Source organism: Antedon bifida, chromosome 7 (genome assembly GCF_963402885.1).
Source record: "Antedon bifida chromosome 7, ecAntBifi1.1, whole genome shotgun sequence".
Classification (NCBI taxonomy): Eukaryota; Metazoa; Echinodermata; class Crinoidea; order Comatulida; family Antedonidae; genus Antedon; species Antedon bifida.
This window is the reverse complement of record NC_136232.1, coordinates 1,700,175-1,720,280: the sequence shown is the minus strand read 5'-3', so window position 1 is coordinate 1,720,280 and position 20,106 is coordinate 1,700,175. Positions and strand designations below refer to the sequence as shown.

At 31.3% G+C, this 20,106-nt stretch overlaps 1 protein-coding gene across 6 annotated transcripts in view; it reads right to left on the bottom strand.

The window, feature by feature from the left end:
* LOC144847861 (proteasomal ATPase-associated factor 1-like) overlaps positions 1-20,106 on the bottom strand; it is a 103,596-nt gene that overhangs the window by 38,367 nt on the left and 45,123 nt on the right. For all 6 annotated transcript variants that reach the window (XM_078704406.1, XM_078704405.1, XM_078704409.1 and 3 more), the window contains one exon: positions 15,327-15,409. In XM_078704406.1, the coding sequence (XP_078560532.1) occupies positions 15,327-15,409 (83 nt within the window). The remainder of the gene's footprint in view (positions 1-15,326; positions 15,410-20,106) is intronic.

Below are 20,106 nucleotides of genomic sequence, written 5' to 3'. Positions count from 1 at the left end.
CAAACCACATGGTTTGTCACTAGTCTATTTCATAGAAACCTAGATTTTGTTCAAATAGTCTGCATTGTAAAGAGTAGGAACAAGTTTGAGACCTTAGTATGAATGCGCTGTTAAAGTTTATAGAGAGCTTGTGATAAACAGTATGGTGGTTGGACGAGGAATATATCAAAATTAAACTGATACCATATCATCGTTTACAATCTAAGCGTTGTTACGTCAACATTATGCAAACTATGGGTAATTTTTTAAGTGTCGAGATGATGGTGTTTTTTTATATTACCGAATTGTGTAAATTGTTAGTACGAACAAGTTTCGCAATACATTACTAGTGATCGTCATGTAATGTAAAATCCTGTGTGAACTGTGACGCGGCACAGTGCCACGTGTCGTGTGAGTTATAAAGGGGAAACCCCAGTCTGCGCTGATTTTTTCTTCATTGGCCGGCCGGTGAAATAAAAAAGTTTGCGGAACGCTGCTCTGTAGTGTTGGTGTATAAGTACAATCTGTGCCAGCTCTACAACAAAAAGCAGGTCACACTATTGGCTTGTCACTTCAATATACACTATCCAGCATAACGCAATCATAAACATAGACGACCGGGATATCCTTAAGACACTTATAAATGCCTCTACTAATTACCCTCATAATAATCTATAGCTCGTTAGGTGTAGTTAAATAGGATAAATCTATTAGTTCACACCAAATTCACCAAACTAACCATACAGGCATAGATATCTAAACACACCAGCCTAGTTTTCAACAGCGCAGTTTTTTTTTGGAAATGTATTTTCATTTGCGATACTAAATAGCCTGAAGGTTATGAATATAAAATAAATGATGAGGGTATTAGATAAATATAATTATTTGTTAGATGTAATCGAAGAATTAATGCATACTTTAAACGTGGAAACTAATATAACTTTCATTGCATTTATTGCTGTTATGATTTTAAAAATGCTTGTAGGATTAGACACAAAATATAAATGATTTTTGTCATTAAAAAAACATTTGTGGATTGAATGTTAGATGTAATCATTTTTTGTTGTAACTCCTTTTTGTGTGCATAAAATACTGTAATTGAAATGGAATTGAAAGCTACAAAAACTGTATTGAAGAAATTCCTTCCAATTTTTACAATTTTTTTGCGATAAATACCACTGTCCAATCACATGAATAAGCAAATTAATCAGCGAGCGAGTAAACAAACAAACAATAAACCATCCACTGATCCTTATTAAAAAAATAATGAAGATATATCGCTCTACTATATATTCAGATACGATTACTTTTAACTCTAGAAATATTGAACTTCATTTGGTATATGGAAAATTTTCCATTGGGATTTGGTCAAGGCCAGTGGTCAAACAAATCCCCTTCCCACTTGCTATTAAATTACATTTCTGACAGCACATAACATACATTACTTGTTACTTTCTTTCATATTATAAAAAAAAAGTAATTTAACATAATTTATTTTACTAAATAAGAACATACTTCCAAGGACATAGGTTAACCTGATTGCTGATTTTTAAATGCCATCATTTTTAATTGGAATACTTATTATGAATAATCTCGTATTCAGTCCTAATCAACTTACAAAATAATAAACAGTATTTAATGAATTTTTAAATGTATGCATTCTAAAAGTGCACGGCACATGATATAAAATTAACCAATCAAATGGCAAGAATACACTCAGGTGTTATATATATATATATAAATCCAAAGGCAAATTACTGAAAAAATGACAATGCTGTGGGTATCAGTGGCTGATCTCAATGGAGATACAAAATGAAAGCGAAAAGCTAAATCAAAACGAGAAGTAAAACAGCCAGAAAAGTTAGCAGAGCTTTCGGGCAACACTAGCCCTTCATCAGTGCAAGTGAAGGAATTTGGATAACGTCATAGTATAAAGCTGGCAAGTGCTGCCTGGGTGGAGAGGAATAAAAGAAATATAACAAAGGGAGCCAGATGTATATATATGGGGCGACTTTTTCTCATTCTCACAGATTTCCTCTTCTTTATCGTTTCAAATTAATTAATTAAATTTCAGTATATCACCGGGCGGTTTAGAATTAATGTTCTTTGCCTCTTGTGTTTATATATATATATATATATATATATATTATTGTTTCCTTTTTTAACAAATATTTTATTATTTTTTATGTTTAAAAATAGAGGTCGCAGTTTTTTTACATTTTTCATAAGCATACAATAAACACACAATAGGGACAATTAAATTACTATCAATATCATTGAGGGAAAAATATACAGTTGTACTTTTTTTCCCCCGAGATAAAGTTGGAGTTACCTGTTTTTTTACCAATCAGGCACCTGGAATCTACGTATGTGGTATATAATACAAAGTATAATTAATTGGTATAATGCAATATTTCATGCCGTATCACGTATATTATGAAACGTTCGTCTGGGCATTGCTCCCTTTTAGAAGACAATGAATCAACATCTGTTGAATGAAACAACCTTGTAGATATGCAAAGTATGATTACGAAATTAATATCATATTTTATATATATTTCATTATTCTTTTAATACAATAATCTCTTAGTTATTGATGAATTCATAAATATGTATTCCAAGGACAAAATCTAACAATACATTGTAACAAAAAAGGATACATTGAATTATGTAGTAATTATAAATAGAAACGGAATCTAATGTGTTCAAGGTAACAAATTTATTTTTAATTATGTAAATCGAGGCGATAATTTGTACACAGTATCGATTAGCCGAGGTAAGTGGGAGCACGTTCTCAATACTCATTGGTTAGAAGAAAAAAAAAGTATGATTAAACATTTTAAAAGCCCATTTACACAGTAAAAGTACTGTTATATAAATGGCATTTATGAAAATTATTAAACCCTTTTGTAGTTACTGCAAATTGAACCACTTAGCTCATCAGAAAACATATTTTGAATCAAGTCAATTGCAGTAATTTTTATCATCAAGGAAATGAATTTGATCAAACTCGGTTCTATAGCGACCAGCCAATTTGGCCTTACATGAAAAAACAAAACAATTTGGACCATTTATGGTACATCAGGTAATTAAGCTTGGTTCCCGTCTGGACGGATGGATCATCCAAACTGCTGATTGGTCAACTCACTTGCGTAGCGCCGTGCGTACGTTATTGCGTTGTAAATGGGAATCAAGATTAAGGCTGTAACTGCACTTCATTTACTAACATTAACATTTTTAGGCCTCAATCTAGATCAAAATTATCACCTTTCACAAACAAATCTGGTGAAACATATGCATTAGATTTCACTTCAAATTTGGTAATTATAGTAAAATCATCTTTCATTTTCATGTGTTGTTTACATGAGACAGATAAACTTGAATTTTTTCTCAGTGGAATCAAGACTTAACCCTCAAGGCCAGATCATGGAAGTCATGTAAAAACCATACATTTGTCTGTTTCTCTTTTAATAACATAACACTGTCAATATAGTTCTCTATATCAATAATCTTGCAATAAACTGAAAACCATGGTCAACAAGGAAGAAAGAAAAAAAACATTAAAAAATGAGAAAGAGATGAGATATAATATTTTATACCTCAATAAAAAGTATCAAACTAGATAATTTTTAAAGTTTCAAAGGAGAGTACAACAAAACAGAAATATGGTCACTCATTATGGACAAAGATTACAAACAATCTGTATTGGATACAAATTGTTATTCATGAGTTTGAATACAGTCATAAAAGTACCATAGTTGGATCAAGAATATGGGGACCCCACATAATTTTATATTGTGTATAAAAAAGGTTTTTCCAACATTGGGCACTATACTAGTGTGAAATTATAGGTTTATATTGGAGGGACATCAGCGTTATATCGGAGGTACATCAGCATTATATCGGAGGTACATCAGCGCAATATCGGAGGTAGGCTACATCAGAGTTATACAACAGAGTTATATTGGAGGTACATCAGAGTTGTACAACAGAGTTATATTGGAGGTACAACAGAGTTGTACAACATAGTTATATTGGAGGTATATCAGAGTTGTACAACAGAGTTAAATCGGAGGTACATCAGAGTTGTACAACAGAGTTATCGGAGGTACACCATAGTTATATCGGGATCCATAATACAAAGATTTATATACATCAGAGTTAATGACACAGAGGTATAAGAGAGTTAACTGATCGGACAAGCAGTTGCATTGCTTGAAACTTGGATTCAGATCAGCTTAACTCTGATCTATGCATGCTTATGCATGTGAACACACGTATCTTATATAAAAATGTATCTTAGCACCAACAACACACACTGGTGGTTACTATTCTTAATTGGAGAAAACACAACAAAGCCAATAAACAATGTAAATCAATGAGGCGGGATAAGCTAAATGAAATGACAATCAAAATGAGCTCTACATTAATACCAAGAACTGCACACTACACTGGATTGATTTAATGTAAAAATACATTAGTTGACTGTAATGTTATCTAAATGAGACAGACTGTCGGCAATTCATACACACAAATCAGTATCGATTGAAAGTAAATCCATGGTACCGATAGATATCCGTATATCTTTGGACCTTGAATCATTAAAGATGTCCTCCGGGGTGACAAACAACAAGATTAAGTAGTGATGGCCTACAAGAACGGTAGGCTCAACAGTCTTGTCATCTATCTGTCACAGCACACTGGATTCGATCCCTTAGGAGGACTATCTATGCATTTTAAATCAAACCCCTTTACTCTTCCGTTAATGTTCATATATAATTATTACCAATGTAGTTTCACTTTCATTTCACTGAAGGATAGATAGTTTGATTTTTACATACATAATTTAATACTATATACTATACAATTACAGTATGCAATTTGCAGTTTATAAATAGTTCACCCAGAGGTAACAATATTTGTTCTTTCCCAAACTTTTTTTGCTCATGGCAAGAGTCAATATCCACTTTAATTAGAACTTTATTCATTTATTCACAATTTTAACAAGGGTGGTCCAATCAATTAAAAGAAGATTCAGGCCAGAGTTTTAAACAAAGGTTGGGAAATGGGAATAACATGTTGTGTTCTATTAAATTTTGCTTTAATGCGGGGAGTAAGGAAGTTGAGGGAATGGGAGGAGGGGAAAGGAAGGTGATGGAGGAAGGAATGTGGGGAGGTTCATTATCAGTGTACAGCCAGGAAATCTTTTGTAATGATTATATTTTGTAACAAACTACAAATTCTACTTTTCCCTCTACACATAAACAACAAAACTTTTTTATGAAAAAGAATATGTAGAATCTTCTTCACCTTCTTCCTCTATTACCTGGATTCAGAGGTGGTTGGTAATAAAGAGGAACCTATGTTTACAAACAATACACAAAGACGGAATATTTTTTTTAAATATCTAAACTAAAAAACCTGGTGAATGATAAACCAACTATGGTTTCCAGAATATTCTTTTTGTATACTTAACTTAAAACTTAACTTAAAAATATGTACAATCTTCTTTCTTGTTCCTATTACTTAGATCCTCAAAAGTGGTTGTTATTGAGGAAGAACCTATATTAACAAGAATTCTCTTTCTTGTATCTATTTATTACTTAAATCTAGATAATAGAAATAGTAGAAATGTTGTTGTTGAGAAGAAACCTATATTTACATTAAAAAATGATAAATATTGCCTTTTCTTCTGTACTTAAAACCTGGTAGCCAGAAGTAGTTGTTATTGAGGAAGAGCATAGGCCTACTTTTACATGAAAAAAAGATGAAAAATTGTATGGGAAATATGGAAAAAAGATACAAAACAGTCCTTTCTCTATCAGTACTTAAACCGGATTGCCAGAAGTGGTTTTTATTGAGGAAGAACCTACATTGACATTTTTTTTAAAGATACAAAAATTGTCTGGAAAATATGGAAAAAAGATACAAAACAGTCCTTTTTCTATCGGTACTTAAACCGGATTGCCAGAAGTGGTTCTTATTGAGGAAGAACCTACATTTACATTTTTTTTTAAGATAAACAATTTTTGGAAAATCTGAAAAATTTGTCTGGAAAATATGGAAAAAGGGATAAAAAATTGTCTGGAAAATATGATATATAATATAGTACCATTGGTACCTCTGGTTGCAATGTGTTATTGAGGAAGAACCTATATTTACATACAAAAGTAAAATATGGGAAAAGGCATAACAATTGTCTGAAAAATAATAATAAGAAAAAATTGTATCTATTGGTACTTAAACAGAAATGTTTCTTAATGAGGAAGAACCTACAATTACATACAGAAAATAGATTTTAAAAAATCGTTCACTTAACCATGAAAAACAAAAGAGGTTGTTATTGAGGAAGAACCAACATTTACATACAGAAAAAGGTACAAAACTGTACTTTCCTGTATCTTTATCCTGATTGCCTGATTTGGAACCTACATTTACACATACGTAAAAAAAAGCTTCATTTATTGTTTAAAAACCATGATTGCCAAAAGTGGTTGTTATTAAAGAGGAACCTATATTTCTCCAATATAAAAATGAGCAAACCATCTGTTTGAATTCAATAATATTAACCATAACATAACCATGTCTCAAAAGTATTCATTTCTATTGAAAAGCAACCTATATTTACCACTGGAACAAGGAGCAGCAACCCTCTTCTTTTTTGCTATCCATTACATGCTTTCAATGTTATTATCAAATGCCACTACAATTTTCCTGACATTGTCGGCATTGTCAGAACATTGCATGAATTAATTTCCCAAAAAGCACAATATTATAAAGGTTCGGCAAAAAAAGGAAAAAGTAAGCTGAAACAGAAAGGTAGTATAAGGTAATACTTTATGAAATACATTTCAATTTCTGATAACCATGCGGTAAATCACTTTTATTATCACATCTGACTTAAATGCAAAAGTAGGTTGATTATAGAACTGCTTAGGAATATATATTTATTGACCTAACCTGTAAAGTGAAGCCCTTAGGCACTGATTTTCATTTTTAAACTTATAGTTCCTTTTGCTGTCGGCTAAAAAGGTTGCGATGGCCGACCTACGACGATGGATGCTTGTATAAAGGTTTTTTGTACTAAAAATACATAATTCATTAAAATCTTTCTACGATTATTTTTGCTCTAAAAATAAAATGCAATTAGACGCCATCCAAAATGTGGTAGGCACTGATTTTAATTTTTTAACTTAGTTCCTTTTGCTATCGGCTAAAGAGGTTGCGATGGCCGACCTACGACGATAGATGCTTATATAAAGGTTTTTTTGTACTTGAAATAAATAATTCATTAAAATCGATTCCTGTGATTATTTTTCTTTAAAAATAATCTGCAAATGGATGCCATCCAAAAGGTGGTAGAAGATTTTATATTAATTCAATATTTTGATTTTAACTAACAAATCCTTTTAAAGACTTTTAAAACAGAAGTAATACTATTAGTAGTAATTTTGGAAACAATCATGTCAACATTAAAATTATTTATGGTATTATAATCATGGAAATATGGTTGTGCCCTATTTTCTCTGTGCTGGGAGTCAGCTGGAATGGACTAGTTTGACAAAAAGATTTTTCTGAAAAAGTGCGACCTCTATTTTATGAAGACAGTAATCTTTAAATATTTCGCCTTTTTCACTGTGGCCGGTAAAATTACCATAATATTACCTTCTGTGTGAATGGGTCTAGACCGGCAATAATACCGGCTTGCTTACTGGGATATTGCCGCAATTCTATATGTGAAAAGGGCTTTAGAAGTAAAGCATAAACAGTAATAAAAGTAATTTGATGTTCAGCTTTTAAATGCTGGTAGTATATTCTCATCAACAGTGCAAATGTTATTGTACTTTATCAATCTTCACAAAACACAATTTGAATTATAGATTGATGATATTAATATAGAATACATTGGTGTCCGGTTTCAAAATAGATTATGAAAGTAAACAAATAATATGCAATGATGCATATTTGTAGTGCAAATATTTAGATGCACTGTTACAGGTAATTGATGCTGTTCATATGAATCTACTTTACTCAGATTAAGCTCTGTCTACACTATCAAACTATTTTGAGAAAAAAAAGTGTGATGTTCCCAAATATGGTAGTGATATGCTTAAATATGGTAGTAAAATGACATCATCATGCCCATATGGGCAAATCACATTTTTACCATTGCACTCATAAACATTTATTATTTGTATAATAATGAATCCACAACCAATGTCAGGAACCTGAAAGGAAACCAGTTGAAGTTTCTTAAGGAACATTTGATGCCTTGGATACTAGTACACCGACCAATGGTCAGTATGTTACCCTGCCAGTGGTCAATATGCATAGACACCAACACAAACCCCTTCAAGATAAATGGTTAAAAATGCACTAGCTTCAAACTTGCCTGCGCAATAACACAATTTGTTTATATCATTCCTATTATAGAGGGGGTATGGTAAAATTCTAAACATCACATTTTCATAAGTTCATGCATGGCAACAGAAAGGATGTCGCCGTACTACATTGTTAAGAACATCAATGTTATAAACTTTAATGGAACATAGCATTAATCTAGGCCATCTGGCTACTATAAATGTATTGGGCAGCTGACTGACTATGTTCAATCACATTCATCAGTAATATGCTGAAAAGTATTAATGTTTATATTTAGTAATGGTCAATACGAAAACATACTAACAGGTGGAGAGAGGTGCACAAGAACTAATCCAGCACCTTAGTAAAGCAGTTGCAGACTTATGTGGTGTTTGCTTTCCGTTACAGAATCTACCATTGTTTTAGTTAGGTTTTCAAAACAGGCATAAAATAAAATGTTTAATGTATACAATCAAACAGTGAGAAACTCGCTAATTACAAGATGGATAAACCATAAATCGTGCTTAAAACTAAGTCTCATTTCAGGCTTAGGGAGTGCAGTTGATTCGCGCAGGAGTAACTACACTGGTACTAGGTCAGGATTGAACTCTGACAGAATGTTAACCACCACTTAACCACTAATAATAATAATAATAAATCAATGGCCCATCCATACTGTATCATGAATACCATGTAAAGGCATTCTAACACCAATTCAGTTAAGGTTTTTTAACTTGAGAGAACCAGTAAAATTCATATTTTCACTGGGCTTCCATTCCTTTTACTGGTCACATATCGGCATATATAATTTGGAGGCCTTCAATAAACAACCAAAATACTGTTTGTACACAAAGGTACAACAAAAAAACGATCTTGTTTACATTAGTAGTTCAGGTGTGAGATTTTGTAATGAAATCATGACAACAAGGTGAATTGAGTAAAATTATTGATACTTCGTCAGATTTTACTGTGAAATTTTACTGGCCAAGTGGACTTGTTATTTGAGTGTATTTAACTGGTCTGCCACGCATTTAACCCGGCATTGGCCGGTGGACCAGTGTTATTGCGAATGCTGCAATTATTTTGAGAACACCATTAAACCAGTAAATATTTGTTCAGTTTCTGCTGCGAATTAGGAGATGAAGCAAGTTAACCAGTTATTTCTTCGCAACAGAAACATGCCTTCATATCGTAGAATCCGGTCATGATGACACAAATTAGCCTCTTTGCAGAATCAAATTAGAAATGACTGAATCTCCAGATAATCAATAATCAATCAATCAATCTAATTTGTGCAAAAAGGTACCAACCGTGCCCTTTGTATGACAAAGGCGTCCGTAGTCTATCTCAGATTACATAGTAATGTAAATTATGTATACAGGCAATGTTATATGTTGTGTAAATTTAATTGACGTACATAAATAGAATGACAAACAAGAATTAGGTCAGCTAATACGATAAAAATGAGACATACATTTAGTTTTTCTTGTTTAAACAGGTCACGGAAAGGAAGATCGTAATACACTATTCAATCAATATAATGTTTGTGTTTTTTTTAATAATAAAGAAACTGTTTTAAAAAATGAGAAAAAAACCCCCCAAAAAAACACACTAATACACTAATTGCAAGGTGTGTTTTCAAGAATAAACAACAAATAAATATCTATAATAATAATATAATAATAATATAATAAAAACTTTATTTAATCACGGTAACACTTGTTCACCTCAATGGTGTTTAAGACCGTAAGACATTATACACTATTTAGCAATTAAACAATTAACAACAAGAGTTTATCTTGACAATGACAATGAAACTTAATACTAAAGATATTAATTAAATTATTAATAAGGATTTAACCAAAAACTGAAAATCTTAATTTACACATCTACATTAATATGTATGTATGTAATATAGTAAGAGCTTAGTTAACCAGCCTGTAACGTTACAACTGTATATCAACAATACTTTTTTAATCATGCTTTACCAAAACATGTATGCAATCGTAAGCTTGTAATTTTAACTTAAGTAGAATTCATGTGTCAAAAAATGAAATTGTAAACTAATCCACGTGGCTCCACCACCAGCAATGTAGACAGATATGATACTAAGATTCTATTTAAACTTCAACGTTAAGCCTACATTAAACACATTAAAATAAATGCTGTTTGATTTGTTACACTAAAGTAATTTTGAATTAAAAAAAAATAATAGCCCCAAAAATCATATGCTATTATATATTAGGTATTAAATTTATCAAACAATAAGTTCAATAATATTAGGGACTTTAATACTTAATAATAAACTAGATTATAAATAATGGCATTGAAAGACAAATTCTATTCAATATTTATAGTAGGCATGTCTGTTTTCTTTGATTGGATTAGTAAACTAGAATAAATAATAAAGGTTATTAAAATACAATCAGGCAATTCTTTGAACTGGATTAGAAAACTAGATTATATATACAGGGATTTTAACAACTTTATCCCATTGAAATCTAGTGGATAAAGTGTTTTTTATTATTTAATACACTGATGAGACACTATGCATAGTGCCTCATGCAAATAATTCTACCTAGAGAAAAGAAGATGCATGATGATGAAGATAAATGTAGATTACACTGTTACAGTGAAAAGAGAAGGAAGAAAGATGCAGAAGCGTAGAAGAAATTTAAATTGACATTAGGACAGGCATAGGATGTAAACCACAAGCTAACTGCAGTAACAGGCTACAAAGATTGGTAAAATGCAGATTACAGTGGTTTGGTCAAGTGGAGAGAATAAGAGGATGTAGAAGCATAGAAGAAATCATTTAAATTGACATTAGGACAGACAAAGGATGTAAATCATAAGCTAACTGCAGTAACAGGCTACAAAGATTGGTAAATACAGATTACAGTGGTTTGGTCAAGTGCAGAGAATAAAAAGATGTAGAAGCATAGAAGAAATCATTTAAATTGACATTAGGACAGACAAAGGATGTAAATCATAAGCTAACTGCAGTAACAGGCTACAAAGATTGGTAAATACAGATTACAGTGATTTGGTCAAGTGGAGATAATAAGAAGATGTAGAAGCATAGAAGAAATCTTTTAAATTGACATTAGGACAGGCAAAGGATGTTAATCATACGCTAACTGCAGTAACAGGCTACAAAGATTGGTAAAATGCAGATTAAGGTGGTTTGGTCAAGAGAATAAATTCCAGACAGATGAGCATGATGAAGATTTCTCAAAAGCAAATAACACTGAGGTCACAAGAACAAAATTCTGTTTACTTTTCGGTAAAAAAACCATCAGTACAATTCATAAAATCCTAATGTGCTCATTACGTAATTTTAATTGTAACAGTAAACTTTGTTGTAGTTCACTTTCTATTGTTTGCAAGAACACATAAAACTATATTTATAACAGTGAAAGAAGTATTCTTAATAAAAAGCAATTTATTTATAATAATTAGTAAACAAAGTGAAAATCTCAGGACTTAATGAAATTAGGAGCCAGTTTATGTTCATTTGATGGGAACATAATGGTTTTGTCTGACCTTAGTTTATCCTTTCACTTTCCATTGTTAAAGATAAATTAGAAAGTAAGATTTCCATAATTGAACATTAAAATGTGCTACTCATTTAGTTATGTATTAACCTTTAATCTGGTATTGTCATTCCCAAACAAAGATTCACCTTGCAGATCTCTACCAAGGAGAGTTTCTTGTTCGGTGATTGTTCAGGTCTACCATTATAACTTTACATGCCGCATTACAATAACATTATTTATTCGACAATTTAAAAAAGTACATAAATTACAAGGGAGTAAGTAATATTAATGATCCCAAATAGATTAACTGCTTTTACTCCAAAAAAAACATAAAAAGTTACTTCTAAAACAACCTTTCACGACACTAAATAAATAAACACATTATGGGATAAACTCAACAAAAACTTTTACATACAATTCAATATGAACATTGCAGTACGGTTATTTGACATAACTGTTTAGTAAGTTGGGAAATAAAGTTTAATATTGTTTAATATTTTTTAATTTCTTTGGAAATAACAAGGTATTTAAAAACGCAGTATTAGTTTTGGCCTTCAACTGATGTAATAACCCAATGTATTCAATCTTATCACTTGATGTCACAAAATCGTAAAAAAGGAGGAACAGAGACCATAAAAGCACAACATATGTTTGAACTAGTCTTGAACTTAAAATTCATTTTTTGATATTATAATGAATTAATATCATATGGAAGAAACAAGCATACAAGGTTATTGCTGTTAGATAACAATTTCTTTTCAATAAGAACAATTAAAACTATTAGAACATGGACAATACTTCAAATCTGCAATTAAAGATGTTCTATATCCCGAGGATAAAACATATCAACGAAAAGTGTCCAGAGGGCTGTGCTGTGCGATCGATAGAATTAATGTTGAAACCACTAGTGGCAGTTAGCCAATCAATTGTAGAAGACTTTGTATCTGATGATCACCTTTTAATAAATAGGTTAACAAATTCCTGACAGAAATGACTTTACGTGAACTTCTAATTTTCTGTAAATCATTTTATAGCCGATTTTAATTTTTTTTTGTAGGTCTTTGACGGAGCGATCTATGAAGTGAAACTGATAGTATATAATATTTTCACGTTATAATCTAGAATACAGAAGGACAAAGATATTAAATTATCATATTTTATTGTTAGAATTATTTAGCTAATGTAAGTCATTGTAGGGTGAAGGACTTTCTATAATATTTTTTTTCTTTTTAAACACATAAAAATACATCAATCAATTTTGTTATTGATTATCTGTCATGATAATGACAACATTTATTATTATGATTCATGTCTATTGAAAGTCAATATATTGTATCATAACATGTTTAAAAGCATATCCTTGCCATGTGATTGGTTGATTATGTATCACATGGCAGGCGTTATTTGGCTCCATGTAATAGTACACTTCACACGAGTACAAACCATGCTATAGAGTGCATCAGTTATAAAGGCTCTATTCTGGGTTCCATATTTTTTAACGCGCACATTCAATTTAAGATGAAAGCGGCAAAATAAAAGTTTACATTATAACAGTAGTAAACCGTGATGAAATAAATGTTTATGAGTGGATGAAGAGAATATTTTCATTCAGTGGAAAATATACACACAAGAACTACCTTTATCATAGTTCATGCAGTAGAAAACATTTAAAAAAAAAATGTTTTCCACACAAAATAGCCTTGTGGTACCTCATAGCTTTGTCGCCACATTCTACCGCTCATTCAGACTATACAACCAATGTCATGTTACTTTTAAGTATTTCTGAATATTAAACTTTGATGAGTTCAAGTTCTAATTCTATAGTATTCAAACTTAAAAAGTACAAATGCATAAAAGTTATATGCTGGTATCATAAGGTCTACTAAGGTCTATACTACTAATAGATCTTAGAATGCTCTTATCTCATGCTCCGCATAGACCTTACTTAAGTCACGCACAACAGGAACCGGAAAATCGCAATCTGTAAATTTTTATATAATGGTTACATTTTTAGAGACACTAGGTAGATGTAACTCTTCTATAGTACCACTAACATTAGCATGTTATTGTCATACTGTTTAATGTTTTAGATACAATATCTTTTTCGGGTCTGAGAATTTGATAACAGTAGTCTCTCATCAATATGGTAGTTAGATTATTAAGATATCAAAGAATAATCGAGATTAAAAAAAAAAACACAGATAAAAACCTGCTAAAATCACTACAGATCGCTTTGACTTGTGTTAACATTACAGTCAACCCTTATTAAGGGGACACTCTGATTTTCAGTTCCCAAAGGTAAAAAGATAAAGGTATTTATTTTCTTCTCAAGCTTAACTGGAAACTGAGGATATTCAAATTAGGCACTCTACAAACCCACGGCAACCAGCGGTGCAGCTCCTACCAGACGATAGAAGATACCCTACTCACTTTCGAATAGTGTACCAAGTTCTTTAACATGCATTATAGTACTCAGGATAACGGCTTTACATAGAACACAACTAGGGCCAACGTTGTTTAACTTTAATGATCTGACGAGAATCAGTGTTTCAAGACAGTATAGTCACATTTTTTTTTACTGTATTTCAAAGTTTATTGTGTTTCTCTACCAATGATAAACATTGGCATTCCAAAGCAGCCATTTGTTTACTTTTCTTTATGTACACTTTAAGAAATACCGCCATGGCTCAGTTGCTACAAGAAAACCCTTAAAATTACATAAGCTAATGAAAGATTGGAAGTAGAACAACCTTAGACTTTCATTAAATGAAATAAAACTTTTATGATATTTTTAAATGTCTATTCCAATATAAAGAATTATTTAGGCATAATATAGTAATGTAGTACCGAAGTATATGTAGGTTAAAGGTCAGAAAGTAACAACCAATAGCGGTAATTAGAACGTTCATGTGTGGGTGTCATGTTGAAATTAGATTGGGTGAAAGGCCTTCACACAAGTTTTAGGCTGGATAGAACTAGACGTTGAAGATGCCAGCCCAGCGCGATCACATAATGTACATTATGCAAGGGGAAGGATTTTGATGTTCAAGGCTATAACACAAATCTTCATACATAGTATGCGATGGTCAGTGTAAGCACAAGAAAAAAAACAACCATGTTGTCAAATTGTTGTATTATGTTTTGTATATAGATATATTACGACAGGCCTGCTTACGATTTTGTTTGTATTGTTTCACCATTGATAGAAATTAATGGTTGGAGAAACATTTTGGATTTGGGAGATTTTGAAGGAGAGGAGAATCTGTATAGCCTATACCATGTTTGATGATGAGACTAATTCCACTAGAAGAAACAAACTCTCACCTCTTAAGAAAAAATATCTTCCACTCACCCACAATCAACATATATTGTCATTTAAGTCCATGACATTGTTTTAATCTATGACATAGATTCAAAGAACCATGTATTGTAATATTCTTTACTTACCACATCCAGCTAGAATACCATCTTTATGTTTATACAGGCAGAGTATAGAGGAGTTGCACTTGTGATAAATCTTTACTGAATTTCTAAAAGAAGAATATTATAAATCATTATATTTTGATGAACAGTTCCTCTTCATAAAAACTTATTAATTTGAATTGACCAATGAACAATATTAGAATATGAAAATATATTTCATAGTTTCAAGTGGCCAATTATTGTAATACCATAAGTGGATCCAAGAGGATTTAGAAAAATTACAATGCGAAGTTGTAAGCTTTGACTGTTCTATTTACTCTCATATTATTTATTCTCAAAATATGTTTACAAAAACCTGAACATGCAATATAGCCATTAAATAGAACTTTTACCATTCAATAGAACAATAATGAAAGGCACATGATGAAAAATCAACGAATCAGATAGCTCAATATCTCAATAAGATAAGATTAACTAGTCATCAAACTTAAATTTGTCTCCTCTTTTATTTTTTTGCTGGCTCAGCAAGTTCAAGAGCTAGGAAAACAAAGCATGCTTGGGGACTTAAACACAAAACATGACTTACGTTTCAAGAGATGTATTAAGTAACAGAAGATAATTTACAAGAGCCAAGGTCAAGAAAACAGAGAAGCGACTAATTGTCTAGTAGAAAATCTCTTATGTTGTTGATTTTGTTATTTAATAACACAAGAGATCTAACTTTGACATTTCCATGACTTTTCAGTTAACAAGAACAGACAATTCTTTTCAGATGTATATTTGTGTTTTTATACATTTTCAGTCGTTTTTTTAAACATAAGTTTTCAACAGTTTGAATTTTTATAAAATAATTGATACTATACTGTTTATTTCTTTATAATATTAATAATTTATGGATTATAAAGCGCACAATGTTGTGAAACCTCTAATCACTGTACATAGAAACTGATAACATAAAAGGGGGAGAGTTGAACCCAAATCGAAGCATCGGGATACACTTTTGTCGCTAACCAGGGTTCGGTCTAAATTGAATCCTGGTCAGTACGAGTTGTGACTCGCTCATCCCGCACTTGGGCGCCTCTTACGCCTCTACCATAGTAAAAAATCTCAGTATGCATATAGTGAACAGATGCATTTTACAAAGGCTCTTAAAAACGTGACACAAACTGTACATCCTTAATGTGGTCTGGAAAGCAAAGCATGCAAAAAAGCATGTTAACCATAGGAGATAGTCCTCACCTTAGCGACTTATGTCATAATGCTTTACAGAAATTGTTACTAATACTAAAAACCCCAAATAATTGTATAAAGTAGAACCCCTCATTTGGGATACACATGTTAAGCTCTGTCTACACTATCAAACTAGTTTGACAAAAAAAAGTGTGATGTGCCCAAATATGGGAGTGATATTCCCAAATATGGTAGTGATATGACATCATCATGTCCATATATGGGCACATCACATTTTTTTGTCACATAAAGTTTGATAGTGTAGACAAGGCCTTATTCAATACAGGATAAATGTTTTAAAAATACGGCTAACTGATATATTCAAGTGACACTCCTATAAGGCACACATTGTTGCGTTCTGTAGGTTTCCATTTAATAGAGTTACTACTATAGTATACACAGTTACAAAAACGTATGCAGATTTGGAGATTTCAGGTGTTTTACTGCAATTGCAGTGTGTAGACACTATTGATAACATAACAAAAAACATATCAGTAAAAAATGTTTGATCTATCATACTGAATTGATGGATAAATGTATTAAATTCAAACTAAACTAATAGAGGGCAGCATAATGTATTGACACTGTTTGATGGGAAATCCGAAAAGAGTAATTTCTTTTAATTTAGAACAAACAATATAAACAAGAAATATTTCTTACAAAAAACGCTGCTCGCTTGTTGACGTAACAGTTTTAAAGATATATTGTCCCCCTGAAAAATATTTTTTATTTCAAATTTGTTTTTGAATGTGTCATTTTATTGTCACATAATAGTTATTCACGTTAACCAAACAATCATTTACCTGGAAAAAATGTAATTTAAAACAAAAAATACTTAAATTGTCTGTCAGACAATGGTTTTTGGGTTATAATTAAACATTTTTCTTTGAAAAGTGTTTTCATCTGGTTGTTATATTAACTATCTGTATATAATTCTTTGCTTTAACCCATTCATGAATACGTTTCGACTTGAAACGTCACACATGTACGTATTCATGAATGGTTAAACATAAAGAATTATATACAGATAACATTTTTATTGAGGTACTATCAGTCATTTTAACTGTCTTTTTTATTGTACTCATGTTTTTTTAAACAAAATAAAGACTAAAACTCTGTCTACACTATCAAAAAGTTTGATGTGCCTAAATATTGTATTTAGTGATATGCTTAACTTTGATAGTGATAGGACATGATCATGTCCATATATTACATAAAACAATTCCTGTTTTCTTCTACAGAACGTTACATAAATATATAAAATATACCCCACTCACTCAATCTACTTTTTTCTGAAATGATCTTACTTTTACAAATTTATAATAAATTGAGCTTTTGGTACATATAACTTGATTAAAACTGCTGCATTTGCATTCAAAATACAGGCAATCAACAGAGAAATTGCCTTAACTCAAGGACACTGTCCTAGATAAATAGATATATCAACAATCATCTGAATATTAAAAATATAATGATAAATGTGATCGAGAAAAAATAGCAATCTGTTTATTGATTGCTTACTACTTAAATTTCTCAATATTTACCTTAAGGGAAGGACACTAAAAAGATAAAAGAAATGCTTCAAAATCATTAGGCTAAGTTTCAAAATTTGAATGGTTTTTATAGCTGAAAAATAATACAATACAAAACTTTTACCCTAATAACTTTTACCCTTTAATGAAAATTAAAGCTAAATATTAGGGTTAGCAATAATGCTTGGTTTTAATTTACTAATAAAAGAAACCAAAAAAACTGTATTCTTGAAGTATAAATAAAACCAGAAATATGGTAGTAATTATAACCCATATAAAAAATAATAGGTTTCTCATACAAAGATGCATTTACGGAGAGAATGGCAATAGTACTGTCTCTTATATTGTTATCAAGATCATGAACTCCTCTCACCCCACTAATCACTATTTGTTGCTTGCTTTATTTGGGATAAGACAATTTATATACTGAGGGTATGTTCAGACTCACAGAGTTAGGTTTGTTATCCAATGCAAGGCTTACGGTAATCCATGGCGTTAAAAATCGAGGTGTTCAGACACAACGATCAACATTCCTATGCCTTGCGTTATTAAATCTACCCTCTCCTGCTAGGGTTATTAACGTCACTGGCGCAGCATAACAGCTCCCTAACACAGCTCCCTAACGCTAATCCGCGGCCTAGTTCAGACACAAAAATATCTATGTCGCTAACATGCCACCTTAATGCCATGAGTCTGAACATACCCTTATAAATGTGTTTATATAATGATTCAGTTTATTATTAGTCTGGATTGTTGTGTATATGGAACGAAATCAAATTGGGTATCACATTGCACTTAATAATAAAAATGTGCCTTGTTACACCAAAACGGAAATAGTTTTAAGTATTAATTATTATTCAAACACACTAAATTGAGTTGAAATAAATGTTTAATATAAAATTAACCAAGGATAAGGATCTTTTCGAGACTGAAACTGGTCATATATAAATATTTTGAGTCTGAAAAATAATTTTGTAGTCTAAAAACAAACAGTATTTTTAACCTTGTTTCTGATTTGATATTTATGTTTTACTATATATATTGATTTATATTCAATAAATTAGAATCTTGGGATTTCCAAATTGATGTTGTCATTTATCAATTGGAGATTTCAAGGTTTATTGCTACACAGATTAAAATCTGTTTTTATTTCAACAAGCTTGAATTATTAACAGAAATATGTCATGTTTAGTTTCATTTGCTGTTTCAAGTTTAGTGGGTGTATCCACTTGTATTAAAATTTATTCCAAATTAAATTATGAATGTGCTTCAATTAGTGTGAATTTTTACTCCACAATTTGTTTAGTAAATGGGTTTATGTATAGTAATTAGGCGTGTGGCGCAGTGTGTCGCATTGCTTGTACCTTTGGCAAGATACTTTACTTATGTTTGCCTCTCTCCACCCCTATTATTATCAAAATTATGGGTGCCATTATTGTCAGAAGTGGAAGAATGAGGTCGGTAAATGCGAACAAGGACCGTTACGAGTACTCTTTCTGACCAATCAGGATAAGAGTCTATAATTTCAGATAAATAATAAGATATTTTTGAATGGTATTTTTTGGAAAGTATAGGAATTTGTATTGTATTGCATATTGTTGTAAATAATAAAATATTCTAGGCAATATGATATAAGTATAGCTTTCAAATGTAATTTTTACTTGTTGTATAAATCCTTAGAGTTTATATAAAATTCTATACAAAAGATAGCTTATACTAAGATATACATAGCTGTAGTACATCAATTAAAGTCGACATAGATTGCATTTATCATAAAATATAATTACCATTAAAATTTAAATATGTTAATCTTTTGGAGATTTACGCTTCAAGTTTAAGGATGAGAAAAACGCAAGTGAAACACAGATTGAAACTGCCTACGTGCGTTTCACTCTTACGGCGGCCTTGACAACACATTTTGTTAGTTTTTGACATCAACACGGATTCAGTACGGATTGTGTTGAGTGCTTCGGCTCAGCCCTGACCTCGCTGCTCCAAGTTCAATGACGTTTTTTTAAACCTATATTAAGCTGTTGAATATT